Raw genomic sequence first — 18,605 nt, forward strand, 5'->3', positions numbered from 1 at the left:
AGCCCACTAAGTTTTGCCTTCCTCCTAAACGCAAGCGGCAACCTGGGTGCAGTCCGCCCGCCCACCCGCAGGCCGGCAGTAACGCGGGACGGGCTGCGGCGCCCTCAGCCAAAGAGCGGCTCCCGCCCAGCGGCTCGGAACGAGCGCCCTCAGCCACAGCCCCGCTCCCCTCCGTTCCAGGGCTCCTCGGAACCAGCGCCCTCAGCCACAGCCCCGCTCCCCTCCGTTCCAGGGCTCCTCGGAACCAGCGCCCTCAGCCACAGCCCCGCTCTTCCCTTCCCGGGGCTCCTTGGAACCAGCGCCCTCAGCCACAGCCCCGCTCCCCTCCGTTCCAGGGCTCCTCGGAACCAGCGCCCTCAAGCCACAGCCCCGCTCCCCTCCGTTCCAGGGCTCCTCGGAACCAGCGCCCTCAGCCACAGCCCCGCTCCCCTCCGTTCCAGGGCTCCTCGGAACGAGCGCCCTCAGCCACAGCCCCGCTCCCCTCCGTTCCCGGGGCTCCTCGGAACCAGTGCCCTCAGCCACAGCCCCGCTCCCCTCCGTTCCCGGGGCTCCTCGGAACCAGCGCCCTCAGCCACAGCCCCGCTCCCTTCCCTTCCCGGGGCTCCTCGGAACCAGCGCCCTCAGCCACAGCCCCGCTCCCTTCCCTTCCCGGGGCTCCTCGGAACCAGCGCCCTCAGCCACAGCCCCGCTCCCCTCCGTTCCAGGGCTCCTCGGAACGAGCGCCCCCAGCCACAGCCCCGCTCCCTTCCATTCCGGGGCTCCTCGGAACCAGCGCCCTCAGCCTCAGCCACAGCCCCGCTCCCGAGGCGCCCCGGCTGCTGGGCCAAGCGAGCACCACCGCCCGACCCACCGCGGGCGCTGCGGCGATTCAAAATGGCGCCCAGCAGCGGCCGCCCCTCGCTCGCCTCCGCGCAGGCGTCCCGCCCCCGGCGGGCGGTGCTTCCCCCGGCGCGCCGAGCAGGGGGAGCGGCGGCGGGGCGGGAGGAGCCTGAGCTGCGGGGGCTGGAGCATCGCCGGAGGAACCCGGCACCTGTCCCGCAGCCAGGTGTGCGCCGCCGGCGCCATGGGAGGCCCCGCGCCACGCCGAGGGGGCGCCCGGCGAGGGGCGGCCGCTCTGCCTCAGCCGCGCTGAAGCCGGCGCTGCTCCGCGGGGAGCGGAGAGCAGCGACATGGACCGCCCGCCGCAGCCGCCGGCCGCCTCCTAGTCCCGCAGCAGCGGCTGTGGGGCGGGTCGGGCATGGCCCAGCGTGACGAGAGCGACGGAGGGCAGCGCTACCCCGGTGAGGTGTCTGGGCTGCTCGGGGCTCTTCCTGCTCGGGCGGCGGCGCAGCGCTGCCGGGGCTGCGGGTGTTGGCGGTACCTGTTGGTGTGAGGGGCAGAGCCCGGGGCCGAGCGGGGCGGGCACGGGCAGCCTCAGCACTGAGGGAGCCGCGCCGGCTGCGGCTGCTGACTTGCCCGGCCCTGGCCACTTTAAAAAGTTACCAGGAGCAGGTGGACTGAGCCTTGGGAATGTTAACCGAGGGGGTTAAAGACCGCAGAGAAGAGTGAACGCTGCTTCCTCAAGGTGTTTTGTTGTTGTTTCAGTTTCTTTCGGTTGTTTTGTAAGCGAAGGCCACTAGCTCGGAAACCTTCGCGCAGCGAGTCGGGCTCAGCCCGTGAGAAGGAAGAAACTGTGATCTCTCTGCCTCTCTTTTAGTTGAAATCTCCCAGGCAATTCCTAAAGACCAAACAAAACTGCGTCTCACATAGCTGAAGTTCTCCTGACGTTGCTGCTAAGCTAATGTGGTTTACAGAGTTTTCAGTAATAATGGTGTGGGGAGAGTAAAAGCCCCGTAAAGCGCTTCTGGAGCAGAGGCTTTAGCAGAGCACTGTAACTTGTTTGTATTGCCGGCCTGACGGAGCGAAAACAGCCGAAAAGCGGTGAATGGCTTACTTATGAGTGCTCTCCGAGCACTCCGCTCAGAAGCCAGATTTGTAAAGCTCACGCTTCTAAAAGGTCATCAGCTGACAGTTAGATAACAGTCATTTAATTAAAATAAAAATCCCCATTAGTTTCTTTTCTTTTTGCTGGTAAGGTTTTGGCAGTACTTATATAGGTAGCCTTAATTTCTGTGTCCCATGTTAAGTTTAAAGGCAGGCTTTTTGTAACTTCAGGAGTTCTTCACTGTTGGCAATGCTGTGGCTGTTAGAACACGCACGTAAACAAACAGAACCAAGTAATCTTTCATAAACAAAACTGGGTTTGATGCTCTTGTGCACCAGGGTCACCCAAAGCTGTCCTTGATAACAGCAATGTGTTTCTTGGTACATGCAACAAAAATATTGTTAAATGCATGGAGAATATAAACTGGTAATTAAAAAAAAAAATCGTTTAAAAAGAAGAGAAAAGAAAAATGCTGCAACTTTGTAATTAAAGAAATGCCTTGTTCTTAAAAACTTAAGAAAAAATGCTGGCAGAAGTGTTGAAGAGATAATGTGTGCTGTTAACTCTTTGAGAACTGGACTGTATATGCAATCTTTCCTCTTCTCATTCCTGCTAGGCAAGAAAATGTAAAGCATGTTTTGCAAATTGTTGCCTTACTCTTGTTGCTTTCCTATATTGCATCATAACTCCCATCAAACTAGGAATAATGGACCTTGAGTTAGCATCTTTCTGGTTTTATTTTACTCTAATAGTTTGGCATTGCTGTTATCTTTTAACTTTTATACCAAATGTGTTAAAAAGACATTTTATTGTAGATCTTAGAAATTATAATCAAATATGACTTGTTCCCTTTGTATGGTTGAGTGATATGCAGAGCCAAAATCTATTTTAAAGCCTCTGGTTATTGTCAGAACATGCCTTCTTGCATGCTGTGATCAGAATTTGGGGAATGTGAGGCCGTATGGACAGCCCTACTTAGATCAAAACTCTACCTGTCAGAAAAAAATTTACCCAGGAGAGGATCTGAAAGCAGAATTAGTGTATGTTGATGTTTTCATGAAGTTCTGATACTTGCGGTTTAGAGCCTTTCTTTTTGTTTAGGAATCATTAGTGATTTTTTATTCCCAAGCTTAGATGTAAATTTTTAGCATTCACAGCATTCTGTGGCAGAGCTGTGTGCAGGGTAGCTGCCCTTTGTGAGAGTAGTTGTGTCCTGATGTTAATTTTGAACCTGGCTACAAAACTTCTGTCTTTATCAGGTGCTCCTTAGCACTAAAGTTGGAAGTGTTAATGAGTAAATCACATCTACCTGCTTTCTCATCCCACTTGTGACCTTGGCTGTATTTTTCTTTATTATTTCTTGTGGGATGTTCCCTCTTCCAAGATCATGTTCTCTAAAAGACATAGGATGTTAAGACTTTACATATACTGATTTTATTTAGATTGTAATATATTTAAATAAACAATGGGGATTATGAATCTTGTGCAGACAAAATTGCGTACAATTTCTCAATAGTTTATTGTACTCAGATGATAATGTTTCAACATCGTTATGTTAATAAATGCTTTATGGAAAGAAGTTAGCATTGGAATACATGACAGAATATTTGACATCAGTTGTCAGATTTTGCATTTACCAGCAAGGCAGCTAAAACAGAGTATAAATATCACTCCATCCTTAAAAACAATCCTACAACAACTTAACTCAAAATGAATTAAGCATTCTTGACAGCTGATTGCATCTCAAGTTTTCGCTTAAAGCCCTTGATGGGTACTCTTCAAAGCCTCCCACAGTTTTGCTGAACTGTGTAAAACCTTTGTAGCTTGCTGTTGCATAATTTGCTCCAGCAAGCTGTAGTGTTGTATACTTCTGCATTTCCTGGTTGCCCGTTTAAAGGATCTCTTCCTGTTAAATTTCTTACTTGAAAAAATACCAAGTCAAAATAAAATAGCTTCAGTACCCGGCTTGGAATTTTATTTTCACTTTTAAAAAAATTCTTTTGTTTACAGTATTTGGCCTCTTAAGCTGCTGTATTTATTGCCTCTGCCAAGGTCACTTGAGTGCTTACCACTTGTAAGCTTGGTGGAGAAGAGCAATGCAATTAAGCTAGGGACTGGCTGCTGCTTGGGAAAATCATTGAGCAGAAGTAAAGGCAGTCATGGGAGGAATTCATTATGGGAACATGCTTGTACTGTTTACCCAAACATCATCAAAGCTGTTCCTGACAGATTACATTTCTGTGTTTTGTGTTCTGGACTTTACTTTCTAGATGCATTTATAAGTTTGAATTCTTATAAGTCAAACCCCTTGGTTATACTGTTCTGAAGTGTGTATGTATATATGCTTTAGAGTAACATTGGGGCTGGATGGACTATGGATTTGAAGAGCAATGTAATGTATATGAAGGAATAAAGGTGAACACAGGGAGAAAAAACAGTCAGACTTACTTTAGAAAAACAAGTGAATTCAAGTAAGGTCTGAGAACAGGAGATTCCAGTATATGCAAAGGTAATTAAATCTAATGTTCCATGTTATGTCTTATTTGTACACTTGAACTATCACTGTTGACTTCAGTATAGTTTGTTGCCTGCACTCAAGGATTGCTCTTTAGGGTTTGGTTTTTTGCTGGCCCTTGTAATTTTAATTTAGTGAATAGAGAATTCATAATGTACACAGTTGGTGTGCCAACTATTTCAAGACATCAGTTTAATTGCAGGGGATGTAAACTTTTCAAACCATGGAAATATGAAAAGAAAAAAAAGTTGCTATAGCAACTCTTTAAGAAAAGAGTTCACACATCTTCACAAGCTTTTTAGTCAAAAAAATTGCACTTGAACCCTTGCTTAGGCAGAGGATTAAGCAATTGGTGCATTGATTGATTTGGATGAGTAGCATATAGTTGGCTGTTAAAAAGTTCTGAAGAAGTCTAAAAGATTAAATAGCCAGGGTTGTTTTTCCTTGAATTTTGTCTATGTTTAGGAGTGGTTTGAACTGCAGTTTCATATCTGCTAGTGAATGCCATTTGGGTAGTAAGTTAAAGATTTAGTGTAGCATACAAAGTGCAGTTGGATTCTTGAACTCTCCACATGACTGAAAACTTGTGGAAAAAAATTCTGTTTGGACTAGTAAGATATATTTGAAATGAGTTTTCTCTCACTTGCTGCCTGTTGGTATCACAATGCCAAACTGTACTGGTGTCCTCAAACCTAAGAATGGACTGTGTGTTAGACTCTGGTGTTGGGCAGCTCTCAGGTGACATTAGCCAGGGGTTTAGAACTGCTGTGAGATAGCCGTTTTCACTGACATTTGAAATTGAGAACTTTGGGTTTTCTTTTGGGGTATGTCTGTATCTGTTTTTTAAAAATAGAATGTGGGGAGGACGAACAATTGGCACCTTTAATTAAATGCTGTACTTGAGAGAGAATAGGAGACCAGAAACAGTAGACCAAGGCTTCAAAAACTGAAGTACAATCTGTCTAGAAAGCAGTCTGTTTGCAAGATGGAGTGTTCTTCACTCATTCACATTTATCCCAGAGTGTTTCAGAGAAGAAATTGAAGCAATATGCGCATATTTTTTCTGCCAACTGCTGCAGAGTAATTGCATTATAAACTTCAGAAGAGCTGTAGACAATTTAACTAATCATATGGAAAGAGAAGATATGTGTGATGTCAGAGTAATGACCATATAGTGTTTAAAGGGTCAGCAGCAGTTCTGGAAGCCAGGGTGGTATTCCTGATGGTGTTCCAGGTGTGTGAAAGTTGCCATTGAGTTTGGTGCATCCAACCTGTAGCTCCTATTGATAGCCCTTGCTTTGCAGGTCATTCTGATTCAGACTGGAAGTGGGGCACTGACTGGATTAACTGACCTGCTGGCAGCCCCTAGGGAGACAGCTTGGATGGATATGGCAAAGATGAAGGATCACAGTCCCTGAGTGCTGTAAATGCAATGTATTTGCAAATATCATTGTTACTGGATAAAGTGCATTGTGTGTATTATCAAAACATTGACTATATGGGTAGCTTTATAGCTGTTCAGATTTTGCATCTCTTGCTTAATGCAACAATGATACATTATGCATTCTTTTCTGTGACAAATTTATTATCAGTTTTATGGTTTCCAGAAGAATGCTGAGAAATTCTGTTTAAATGAACATTTCCAAATCTGGTCTAAGTGTATGGAAATGAGTTCTGTAGCCCTCTGATACCAGTAAATATGAATTTATGACTGTAAAAAAGTAAATTTCATATATTTGCCTCAGTATCACCAGGGATCATTAAAATACTGCAGGTTTTACAGTATGTAATCTCACTCTCAAGAGATATGTAAGAAGCAAACATGGGCACACAAACTGCTTATGAAAAGTTTTTCATGCTTGACATTTTCTTGAAGCCTAAGTTGCCATAGTCTTGGTTATTCATGCTGGGGGAAGGGGTAGTAATAATATACAAGAGAAGACAAATAATTTCTAATTAAAAACCTAAATTAGGACAGGATCGAATGCATTAAAAAAACAAACAAAGAAACAACCATGAAAAAAAGCCAACCCTGCTAAACAAACAGTCAAGAACAAACCACAACCTTCCTGCAAACTCATAATATTTTCTTTCTTTTTAACCAGTTACCAGCTGGGCCAAGACAGCCGATGCAAATTTATCCAACTCTTTAAATGGTTTGACCTTCGTGGGAATTCTGGATGCAAGAGTGGGCAGCAGTTTCCAAGGCCTTCAAAACTTGAACTCTGGGACCTCGAGAGATATCTCATTGCCTGAGTATGGACCTGGCCTGCTGCCCAGTGCTTTGGGAGATTGTCATAGCCTTAAATCAGTGGATTCTGGTATTCCAACTCTAGAAATAGGAAATCCAGAGCCTGTTCACTGCAGTGTGTTGAATGTGAAGAGAAAGCCATCAGAACCTGAACTTGTGCCTGACAGGGCTTTTCAGAGCGTGTGCACACTGCCGCCGTATGTGCCTCCGCATCCGCTGGCTGCTGAGCACGAGCATGCCGTGCGAAAATCCTCCACTTTCCCCAGGACTGGGTACGACACTGTCAAACTTTACAGTCCAACCTCACAGACTCTAAATCGAAGTGATGATATCTCTGTTTGTAGTGTGTCTAGTCTTAGCACAGAACTGTCAACAACTTTATCAGTTAGCAATGAAGACATTTTGGACTTTGTGGTCACAAGCAGTTCAAGTGCAATTGTGAATCTGGAGACTGACGAGGCGCACTTTTCGGATGTTACCCTGAATTCCTCTAGAGACAGCAATGACCAGAACCAGCAGTATTGTCATGAGACAGACTTGGACAGTAAACGGAAAATACTGGGACCTTTTACAAACTTCTTTGCCAGGTAATGTTTCCATAAAATATGTTTTAATGGTTTATTATTATAGGAGAAAGGTCTTGTTTAATGTCGTACTTTGAAAGATAAAATAGCTTGGTGTTTTCATTTAGATCAATATTAATGTATTTTTTCTGTTATGAGTAAATAGACAAATACTGCTGGGGTTGAAGGCTCTCCATCATACTCCATATTATGTTTATAGTGTATGGAAGAATCTTAAATCTTGGAAGATTTCTTCTGTATTACAGTAAAAGGATTTCTGGGCAAGATATTTTTTTCTTCTGAGCAGTGGCTTCTCCAGTGATATCTTTTGTGATTTTGGCCAAGTTCTTTAATCTTGTCACATAAATAGATAAATATAGGTAGGATCCATACCTATATTAAAGATTTTTGACATCTGAGGATTCATAAGTAGTTTAGTAGTGGAATAGGTGGAATATTTTATTGATCATTCTAAGGGTATGAAGCTTAAAGTACAAATACTTTACAAATACTTGGTGTGACTACCTCTTGATCTTTCCAAATCTCAGTTACTGGCTTTTTAATATCCTTTTCCTTAATTTTTGTATGGAATGAAAACTTCTGACATTGTCACCCACTTGTTGAAATGCTAACATTGACTACCCAAAGCAGTTTCTAAATTTGTCCTTTGTATGAACAATAAGGTTCTAAATGCAGATACCACAGGGAAGTGAGGAATGAATGAGGAAGTGGACTGATCTGCGTTTGGGCGGTTGAGTTGTTTGGTGGTGGGTTGTTTTTTTTTTATTTTTTTTGAGTTATGTAAGGCCTTCATAATGTCTCTTACTTTTAAGTTATATCATCTGAAGTTTGATATATTTTAGATAAATTGTTCTAGGAAGAAATTTTAGGCATCAGGTGGAGCTGACTCTAAATAACCTGTTTTGCGCATGGCTTCAGCTAATATCTTTTTCCTCATGCAATTATGCAATTTTTTTTGTATGAAACAAGTAAGCTAATGAAATACATCAAGAATTGGCAAAAATCGTTCTTTGAAAGGCTGCCTTATTTGCAAAACTTAAGAAAATCAATTTGTTTAGACCTACTAAGCTGGCTGAAGCCTTTGTTGATTTTTATTCTTAGGTTGAAGTACTGTGCAGCAGAACTCCAGTCATCAGTCATGTTTGAGATGCTGATGTTTTTGTGGACCCTTGTCTGTTTGTTGCCATGGAACCAGACTTAATTCTGAAGCAGGAGGTTCTCAGCACTTCAAAGCATAAACTTTTGTTACCCATTCTGTTAGCACAACTGCAAACTCAAATGCTGTCCTTTAGCCTGGAAGGGAGCACAGTAAAACAGGCACATTTAGACCCCACTCAGAGTAGGATGTTCAACCAATTCTCAACTTTTCCCATCCAACAAAGCAAAGCCATCTGTCCAAGTTCTGTTCTAGTGTAGTCTGTGGTGGTTTTACCAGTGTTGCAGAAACTGTAGGATTCACTAGACTGACGTTTTAACCTGAATCTTTGCAGGTACGTTGAATGCCAGGAAACAAAGGCTGTCATTACTGCCTTTAAATGGGGAACAGATAATCTTGGTCACTAGGTGAGGTCATTGTAAGAATATGAGGATTAAGTTCAAACTAGGTGATCGGCTTTGAAGTTCCAGGTGCTCAGTCTGTAACCTGACCTTGAATATCCTTCCCTTTGCCATCCACTTCCTGCTCTGTTTTGGAAACAAGAGTTTTTGTCTGTACTTGCACACCACACCCCCATATTTAATGCATCTGTCTCATGTCATGAGACCTGGTGGTGAGTTTCACAGATATTGAACAAGCTGAGAGCCTCAGAGGTTATTCTGTGCCACAGGGAGTACTGTTTATATTTATGCTGTCAGCATTGTTAAGGTTCAAAACATGCCTTTGCTAGTTTTTGTTGATATTTGTAATCTGCCATCCATGGGTTTGAAAACTCTCTTTTCCCTGGGGTTCCTGTGAGCTCCTTGGATCCTCAGAACTTAAACCAGTACTGAAGTAAATGAACCTGGACCTTTCAGTGCTTTGTTTGAAAGCAGCTGTTTTCTGGAGGCCTTCCTACCCAGCTTACTCTGTACTGGGGTTTGTGTGCAGTGTGAGATGAAGAGAGGGCATTTTGAATAGTATTGTCAAAGACCAGCTTGCTGAGAGGGAGCTTCCTAAAGCAGTTTGTTACAAGTGCTGGAGTGGTGGGTATAAACAAAGTCACAGAAAGGAGTGTGTTCTTAGCAGTGCACTCTGTACTGAAAATTGTGATTCAGTCTTGCAGGTTGAGTGCATAAACTTCACTTTAGAGAACCAAGGGAGAGCCATGGCAGGAAAAAGTCAAATTGCCTTGGCTTTGATCAATGGCTGGAACACATGTATACAACATGGAGTAATGAGACCTGAGTGCTTTGTACACAGCCTTCCAGCAGCCTGGTGGTCATGGAGTAAGACTGCAGTGTGGAGACATCCTTAATCTACAGGTTTAGCTCTTTGAGGGCTTCTCTGGGTAATAAGATACAGCTTTGAACCACTGAGAGCAAAGATGACTCAGCTTAATTTTTTGCCAGGTTTTGATATTTGTTGAAAGGGAGAAACCTTGCTTCTTGAAATGTTACCTGTGCTTGAATTGAACCCCATCTGGCCTCTGAGGATGTGTTAGTTTCTCTGATCTTATCAGAGTAAACTTGGCATGTCAGTTAAGATTTGTGGCTGCCTGTAGAGATAATACTGACAATAATTAGATGCCTCCAGTGCTTGTCACGTGTGCTTAAGCTACTTACATATCAATTAGGGGTGAATCTTTCGCAGTATCAAGAAAATGCTTAGAGAAGTATTTGCTTTGGAATATAAAGTTTTTTGGCACTCTGTACTTTTGTCTTTCCTTTTGAGACCATATACATGTGCGCATGTGCACTGTGCACAAGGTTGCATATTCTGTGTCAGTTCTGTGGTGGGTTATGAAGTTTTGGTTTGAGACTGCATTTACAAAATGAGTTGTAGAAGAGGTCAAAGAAAAAGTGAACCCTGTTGGCTCATTTCCTTCAGTCCTGGCACCTTCAAGATCACTTGGAAATGGAGTGCCCTGCCCTGCCCTGCCTCCTTGAGCATTATGGTGAAGAAAGTTTGCTGGACTGCTTCTCTGGCTCAGTTTGTGTCCACAGCAATTTGAGTATCCATAAGGTCTGGTTGTTTCCTCAGGCTGCTGGATGCATCTTTGGGTGTGAGCAGGAAGATCCAAATTGAGAAAGAGACTGCTTTCTTGCTGACACACAGCTTTTCTCATGAAAGAGCTTAAGGCACCACAGGTGCTGTGCTCTCATTAGGCTCCAGGTTGGCACATGAAAATGAATTACTCCTTCTGAAAGTAGCTGTAGTGCTGACTGTTGATAAAAACACCTGACATGTTGGTTGTTTTCAAGTGTCACTTGTATCAGCTTTTAAAGCCCAGAGGTTTTTCACCTAAGCATGAGTTGGAATTAACTTCCTTCATTTGAATATATGTAGGCACTTGGTTTGAAAACTAGTGTGAGCAAATAACTGGGTGGGAGACTAAAGAGTCAGTGGCTTGTCTGCTTATTTGCCTATAGACCCAGAGTAGTGTGGGTTAATGAGTTTTACCTTTGGACTTCTGTACAGTACTGCTGAAACTTTTTAAATGTGTGGATCTTAAAACAGTTTTGTTGAATTAGAACTGTAGTGATCTTATATCAGAAGTTTCCCTTTTCATTTATCATGAAGATTTTTGTGCTTACATGGAGAGTGAACATAAAGGGGTTAGGACTATGTACAGTTAAATAATAAGCCATGAAGTTTGTTTCACTTTAATGGATTACAAGTGGCCTAAGTCTTTACTTAGTCCACTGCCATGGGTGTTGTCTGTTTTCCCAAGAATCTGGATCTTCTTTCTTTTCAGGCTACTCCTAGAAGTTTTTGGTCCAAGTGTTCTGAGTATTTGGATCTCAGGAAGCCTAGGAGGAGCATAGAGACTACACATGAAGTAAGGGCTTTCAGAAGAGCATTACATTTTACTATTTGCAAAGAATCTCTGCATTTCTGGAAGAAAGCTTCTGAAGCAAAATTGGCATCCTGTACCATGCATAGAAGCACATATGTGTGACCTTACTTGTAATTTGATAAGAATAATGTCTTGAATTTCAAAATAGGAGCTACTACTATCAGTGTTAAGTCTGAAATCATGTAAATTTAATATGTTTATATCACATATGTACACCCCTGTTTTGAGATTACTGGTCACACATAATTTGTAGTTCTGAATTTAGGAATTAGATCCATTGTTGGCAAAAGTCAGTCATCTGTGTTAATGGGTAGGACCCTTTCATAATGCTGCTTGTTGCTTTTATTGAGAGGACCACTTATTGTACTTCTCAATTTTGGTGTTAAAAGGAAGATAGAATGACAAGGAGCGTTGTAGCATTGATTTCCCACTTTCATGTCTCAAAAAATGGGAATTCACTGACCACAGGAGAGAAGAAAAATTATGAAAATAATTGCAATTGACTAATTTGGTATATTAGTTATGATGTTGTCTCCTCTTCCATGCAAGTTTCTGTTCAATGAAGCCTCTTAGAGAGCTGTTCAGGAAGAGACAGGCTGATAATGGGACTGAAATCTGTAGGAGAAGGAACAGAAAGAGCTAGAGGCGCTGTGGGGGCAGATATAAGTTCACTGCTTCTAACCACAAATGAATAAAGCCAAACTGAGCTGCAGGTGGAGTTGTCCAGAAGCTGATGGGAAGAACTCCAGAAACTCAGCCTCTGATGGAGGGAACCTGCATGGCCACCCAGCACAGGCTGCTTCCATGCCCTGCTGTGGGCTGGCTTCCCAAGGGCTGTAGTTGCCTGGCCCTGCAGGATTCACTGCCCTGTTGGAGGGAAGAGAATGATTTAGTGGCAGTTTTGTCCTTCTCTGCTACTTTATCTGCATGCATTTCTAGCAAATTGTTGTCACTAACAGGTGGCTAAAAGGGCCGGGAAGAGAGGAGGGCACACAGGCTTCTGCTCCAGCGCTGTGGGAAGCAGCATGGGCACTGAGGTTCTGCTGGCAGCAGTACTTCAGCAGCCTGTGAGGCTTTCAGGTGTGCTCATCTGAAAGGTGCTTCAGTCTTCACAGTGTGGTTTTGGATAGTTCTTATTTGAAAGCCACTCTGTCTACTGGAACTGACAGACTAAAAGTCCTCTCCCCACCTGTATTTACTACCACGGCTGTGTTAAAACAGAAGAAATCAGCAGAATTTACTGAAATAAACATTCTCTCAAAGCAAATCTTCCAGAGGTGGAAAGTTGGAATTCTACAAAAGTAACAGCCTTTTGATAAAGGTTGCAAATTGTATGATACAGTTTTCAGAATTCCTGTCTTTTTCAGAGAATGAAGTTTTGAACTTTGTCATGTGGTCTGTTCTCCACTAGGTGTTGAACTGAAACTGTCTAAATTAGTTGCAATCCTTATTTTCCCTTTTTGTGTGGGATAATGTAACTCTTTACAATTACAGTTTTTAGTTCTGCCTTTAACTTATCACTAAATTTTGAGATGTGACTCTGTTACACTGTAAAGTGTTACTGTTTTTTTATTCTTACTGAACATACTGGAATGTTAGTGGTTGAAAAACTTTTTTTATAAAATGTGGTAGGAATTTATAAAACACAGTTCTGTGATTAGTTACCTCTTTCATAGGTCAACTTGTAGGCTGTCTGGCTCTATTTCTGTTGATTTGTTTATCCATAAAGCAAGCATTATTCTTCCTTCAGTCTGACCTTTGGCAATCTCCCAAAGACAAAATTCTGCAAACCTTGCTTTTGTATGTAATTTTGGAATCTTATTTGGAGCATGACTTCTTACTTGTTTATGGAGGTTCTTCACCACAGCTGAAGTACTTGAACTTTTTTGATTATGTTCTCTCTGTTGGTTGTTTTGATGTATAGCTTGCCTGAGAGGTGATCTGGGTTTGAGGGGAAGGAACGTAAGAACTGCCTCTAGTGAATTATTTCTAGGAACCAGTGTTACTGGGTCATGGATACCAACTGTTGGCTTTTCCCTTTGGAGAATGTAGATTTAGGGCATTTCAGGAGACTTTGGTGGGTCTCCTGACAACCATGCCTTCTCAAGTCCATCAGTTCTTCAGTCATCATGTGTCAGTCCTGTTCCTCCACTAATCAGGTAACAGAAATTCCTTTGATAGAATATGTTTCTGGTTTTTCAGGATTTCTCAGTCTCTGGAAATTGTTTAAGTGGGCAAGTTAGGAACATCTAGAGGTGGGAATCTTTCTTCTGTTTATTGGTAAGTTGCAAAAGTTAGTACAGAATAGAAAAGGTCATTGGAGGATGAGGTGAAAATGATGTTATTGTTGGGAACATTTCCTAGATAGTGTTAATTGAATTAATACCACATCAGATAAGGTGTCTGGACATTTTTGCTGACATTGCAGCAAATATTTAATGAAATTCATCTTAATATATTTTTTGCTTAATAGCTGCTGTATGTTATTTAAAATGTCTTGTTTAAATGTAGTTTTCTGGATGCATTGTGGAACAATGTCTGTGGAGACATCTCTTACAGAGCCTATGTGCTCAGTGTGGGTTTACCTGGTTCTTATGATTAATATCTGCTTACTTATCTAAAGTCTATACATGGACTTAGCCTTGGATAGGCCAAGGAGCTCAAGACCTTGGTGCTCTCTCCTTGTGTAATTTAGAGTTATCAGGGCAGTTTCAGGGTCTTCCTTCAAAAGCAGCTGAAATAAACTTTGTCTTGCCTCTGTTTCTTTCTTGCTTCTTAAGAACACATGCGAGTCTGATTCTCATTTGAAAAATTGTCTTTCAAGATAAAATTGTTCTACAAAACTGAACCTTTTGAGCTTTCTCCACTGTCCTTATTTTGCATCTGTTCTGCTCATGAGACTGGTAAGTCCTTCCAGTAGTTAATTTGCATGACTATTCCACTTGTTTTGTCTTCTGAAAATAACCTTATTTGAAAGACTAATTAAAACTTGGAGCATGCATCTTGAGAGCAGGAGATGATGTGTGTATTTTTAAAACTTGTAAAAAAAATTTACTTGCATTTGCAAATTAGCATTGGTTAAATGCAGATAAGAAATTGCATCAGTTTGCATGAGCTGGGTTTGTTTCTAGACAATTTTCATACATGTTTCTGTACACTATCTTTTTAAGAGTAAGGAGCCCATTTACTTGAAAATGTAATCTCTGTGCTAGATCCGTGTTAGTCTACCACAGAGCAGTATATGCCATCTCACTTTTCTATTACTTGTAGTTGTGATTCTCTGCTGCATGCCAGTAGTTCAAGTACTGCAGAACTTCTTCTAAGGAGCCCTGGCAAAATCACATCAGTAAAGTTGAAATTCAGATTTTCTGAATAATACAAATGCTCTAGTTGTATTAATTCCTAAATCCTAAGCTCCTCTACCCTTATGTTTTTTTCAATAAACTGGTGTATCTTGGGCATTCTGGTAAAAAGGTACTGTGTGGTGCCTGGAAATTCAGAGAGGTGTGTGTGCACCAACAGGTGTCTGTGTGTGTGCATGTGCCTGCCTTGATCAGCTCCACCCTCTGACAGCTCCTGTGGGAGCCCATCCTTTTTTCCTGTTGTTTCAATGACATGTGCCAGTGAACCAGTTTCATGACTGTGGTGGTACCAAACTTCAGAGATATCTGAATGGGCTCAATGTTGAGTTCACCTGGCTTGAAAAGACTTTGAGACTTTTCAGAAAGGTGCTTTGCAGCTGACTTCAAGACTTGGAGTAAATGGGCGACAGAAACCATGGCAGCACTGTGTCTGCTGCTTTAGTGGATAGGTTTGCATACTGAATGGGAGGGACATGGTGGAAAGGAATGACCCCTTAAGAGGTGACTTCACATAAGTGACTAACCTTGCTTGGGATAAAGCATTACTGAAATGTGGAAAAAATGAATAGCTGAATATTTGTGGACCTGCTGTGCTCCACTCCTCAAGGGGCAGTAATTGCTGGCAGTTGTATTGCAGACCTCCTGTTGTTTTGGAAAGAACTGGACAGAACTAGATAAACGTTCTGCTTCATTTTAAAAGCAGAAGCTTGAAAATGTTCTAATAGATGCAATATGGATAAGTTTGACTTAATAACTTGTTATTGATGTGATTGATTGTACTATCTTTAGAACCATGTTTTTCAAATTTGATTGAGGCTTCAGCCTGATCATGACAGGACACAAGGCTGCATTAAGAGTGGCAATATACACATGTGCAGTACATATATTAGCAGTGCTTAGAGAACAAAAATGGAATAGTTTCTAAGTTTTATTTAAAAAATAAGGTTTTCCTAACACTGCTAAACTTGCCTCTTATATTAACTTCCTCTTTTCCCACAGAAAAGGCAGCTGGGCAGATCAGTATAGAGTGGTGATGCAATATCTGTATGTTCAAGCTAGAGATTGTTCCATCTCTGTCCTATACCACAGAATGTTAATTTTTACATACAAAGAACTTTGGAGATAGAATTAATTCTCTTCAGGTACATGATCCCTCTCTACAGCTCAATTAAAATAACAAGGTTGAACAGCTGTTTGGTGCCAAATACTGTATTTTCGGGACTGTGCAAAAGCAGTTTTCTAATTGAAATTTGATATCAGCTTCTGTGCTTGGCTTTTCTAAAATAATCAGCTGCAGATACTAAGTGTAAAATAGTGAGCACGTACCAAGGGAATGCAGATGTAACCCATGACACTTTAATGACTTCACACTAATGAGACTGCAGACATCATGCATTATGTCAGATGTTGTAAATCATCATGATGTGTTCTGATAGTTGTGAAGAGGACAGTGAGACTGAACTTGTGATGAGTGTGTAATCTTTTCTTTCAAGGCATGTCAGCCCTTTTTACATTCAAGATCTCAAATTTATTTTTGTTATCTTTAAACACTTGTAATGAAGCTTTGACATCTTTTACTCTGGAATTTCTGGGCTCATCTTCAGGGTAAAGATGTGTTTGTTTAGAGTTTAGTTATTTTTTTTTCAACTAGAGAAGTTTTGCTTCTAGTTAACATGTATTTTCCATTACTAAGATCTCCTGAAATTACTTTTAGTGTGGATTTTTTCTTAGTGAATTTGCTCAGGAGTGAAACGGCTTAGTGCTGTTCTTGAAAATGGGAGCTGTATAAAAATAGGAGGAAAGTAATTCCTTTTTGTGCTGTAGCAGCAGGAAAATGAAAGGTTTTGTTATGAGTTATTTGCTCTGCAATATATATGGCAGAAACTTCCTCCAAGGCACTTGCATATTTTAAGGGTTTATTTTCAGTTCAGGAATCTCAAATAGTGTCTTTATCAGGACCCTGTGGTGTTGTCCTGATTTATTGGAAAGCTTTATAGAAATTGAACCAGAGAACATTCCATAGTTCTTTTTTGTTTGGTTTGGGTTTTTCTTGTTGTTGTTGTTGTTTTGTTTGTTTGGTTGGTTGGTTTTTGTGTGTGTGTTTCTGTTTTGTTTTTGTTTGTGTATTTGTTTGTTCTTAATTTTTCTCAGAATAGGTCCAAATTAGCTGGCATCTCTTCTGCACCTTTTGTGCCATACTGTCATATATTACCTTTGGTGTGTTTCAGTCTGGGGCAGATTAGGGTTTAATGCTGTGTGTCCTCAGTCAAAGCAAGAACAGGTAGTAGTTTGGTCTTCTACATCTGATTCTGCTGATTGTGGCTGCTGATAATGTTAAGCCTTTGGGGGATTTTGACACTTTCTGGAGTCTGTAAAGAGTGTGGATGCCAACCAAACATTGGCACTTAGGCCCAGGCAGAGGGTGGAGGAAAAGGACAGTACTGAATTAAATTTGTATATTGACCATGCCTGCTGCTTTCAGTTCAATATATATATAGTTTTTAATTAAAAGTAAACTGAAAACCCCTGACATAGTAGAAAGGGACGAAGAGATGCCTGGTGCCCTAGAATGTAGGGATAGAGAAGAGTGAGCTGAACAAGTGCTGTGCCATCTGCTAGATAAGCTGTAGAACAGATTATTTATTGTGACACTGCCTGTAAAGGGAAAGATAGTTAGGATTGTGGAATTGAATTGAGAGGAAGTATGTGAGATGGGCTTTTCAGATTTAGTTTATTTTATGCAGGCAGTTACAACAGAGAGCTGTTACAATTTATCATTCCAATTCATCTTTATTTTGCTCTGAGGGTAAAGACCTACTGCTGCCCTTAAAATCACTCAGAGGAGACTGAAGGAGTTGTTGTTTGTACACATGTGCTAGCAGCCCCTAATGTGGATAGACACAGAGAGAAAATTGCCTTTAATTTTTGAGTTATTGCAGTGTTAATAAAATGTGGTGAAAGCCTTTTACTTGCAAAAGGATTTGAATGTGCACAGAGCTGTCACAAAGATGTGTCTCCTTACAGGGCTCTTCCAGTGGCCCTGTGCTAGAAGTTCTTGTTTTCTCTGAAGATGGTTTAAAGTATGGAATTTGCTTGCTTCTGAAGTAGTAACCACCTGAAGAAAAGCCTCTTGCAAGAGCAGCCAGTCTGTCTTGCATTGTGTATCCTATTTGCATGCAGTAGGTTTTATTGTGTTTTTTCTGTAATGCTTTTTTATTCTTAGATACATTTTAGAACTTGCTTGATATTTCTCCATTTTAAATGGACTAAAAATATATATATATAAAAATTAATCTCTTGTCTGTCTGTCTTTTATATTTTATTTACCAGGTAGCTGTCTCAATGATACAGATCCATCCTCTCTGGCTTTAGTTACCATACAATCTCTGCATAGCTGGAGGGGGTTTGGAGAAGTACAGTTAGTGCTTAGCTTTGGCATCAGTTGTAATTGACTCGCATGATTTCTGTACATAAGCAGTTTGTTCTTACCTTTTAATATGATAATCTGTTCTTGGTTTGAATTTCAAGGTAACTGTACCCTTGTGATACAGAAGCACGTGATAATTTGTATAAATATATGCATATTTAAGGATGGCAGTGCATACTGTTAACATTATAATATATTTCAGCACACTTTGATGTTATAACCTCAATTGTTTTTCACATTGTTTGTGGCATCTGATACGAAGTGACTAGGAAAAGCTACTTTTAAGTGCCTAGGTTGTCCCTTTGCAGACTTGTATTCAGCTCTTCTAGAATAAGAAGCTCAGTATAGTTTTATTTCCCAAACTACCACACTTTCTATGTAAGAAACAATCTGTACTTGATGGCCAACAGAGAGGGTACTAAGGTGGTAACTGTAAGAAAAAGCAGTAATATCAGAATGGAGGCATCTGTGTTTGAAGGCGCTGGACCTGCCTGCTGAGCAAAAATGCCTGCCAGCTGGAGCTGCCTGCAGTAGCAAAAATGCTTTT

The 18,605-nt window shown here is 41.5% G+C and overlaps 1 protein-coding gene across 2 annotated transcripts in view; it reads left to right on the forward strand.

Annotated features, from left to right (window-relative positions):
- Positions 1 to 976: 976 nt before the first annotated feature.
- Positions 977 to 18,605, forward strand: part of TBC1D14 (TBC1 domain family member 14) — a 59,851-nt gene continuing 42,222 nt past the window's right edge. Inside the window, exons 1-2 of one of the 2 annotated variants that reach the window (XM_056489931.1) lie at positions 977 to 1,280; positions 6,545 to 7,277. In XM_056489931.1, coding sequence (XP_056345906.1) covers positions 1,238 to 1,280; positions 6,545 to 7,277 — 776 coding nt within the window. In that variant the 5' untranslated portion in view covers positions 977 to 1,237. The remainder of the gene's footprint in view (positions 1,281 to 6,544; positions 7,278 to 18,605) is intronic. The other variant, XM_056489932.1, reaches the window with a different exon arrangement.

Source organism: Oenanthe melanoleuca, chromosome 4, assembly GCF_029582105.1.
Source record: "Oenanthe melanoleuca isolate GR-GAL-2019-014 chromosome 4, OMel1.0, whole genome shotgun sequence".
Taxonomy (NCBI): domain Eukaryota; kingdom Metazoa; phylum Chordata; class Aves; order Passeriformes; family Muscicapidae; genus Oenanthe; species Oenanthe melanoleuca.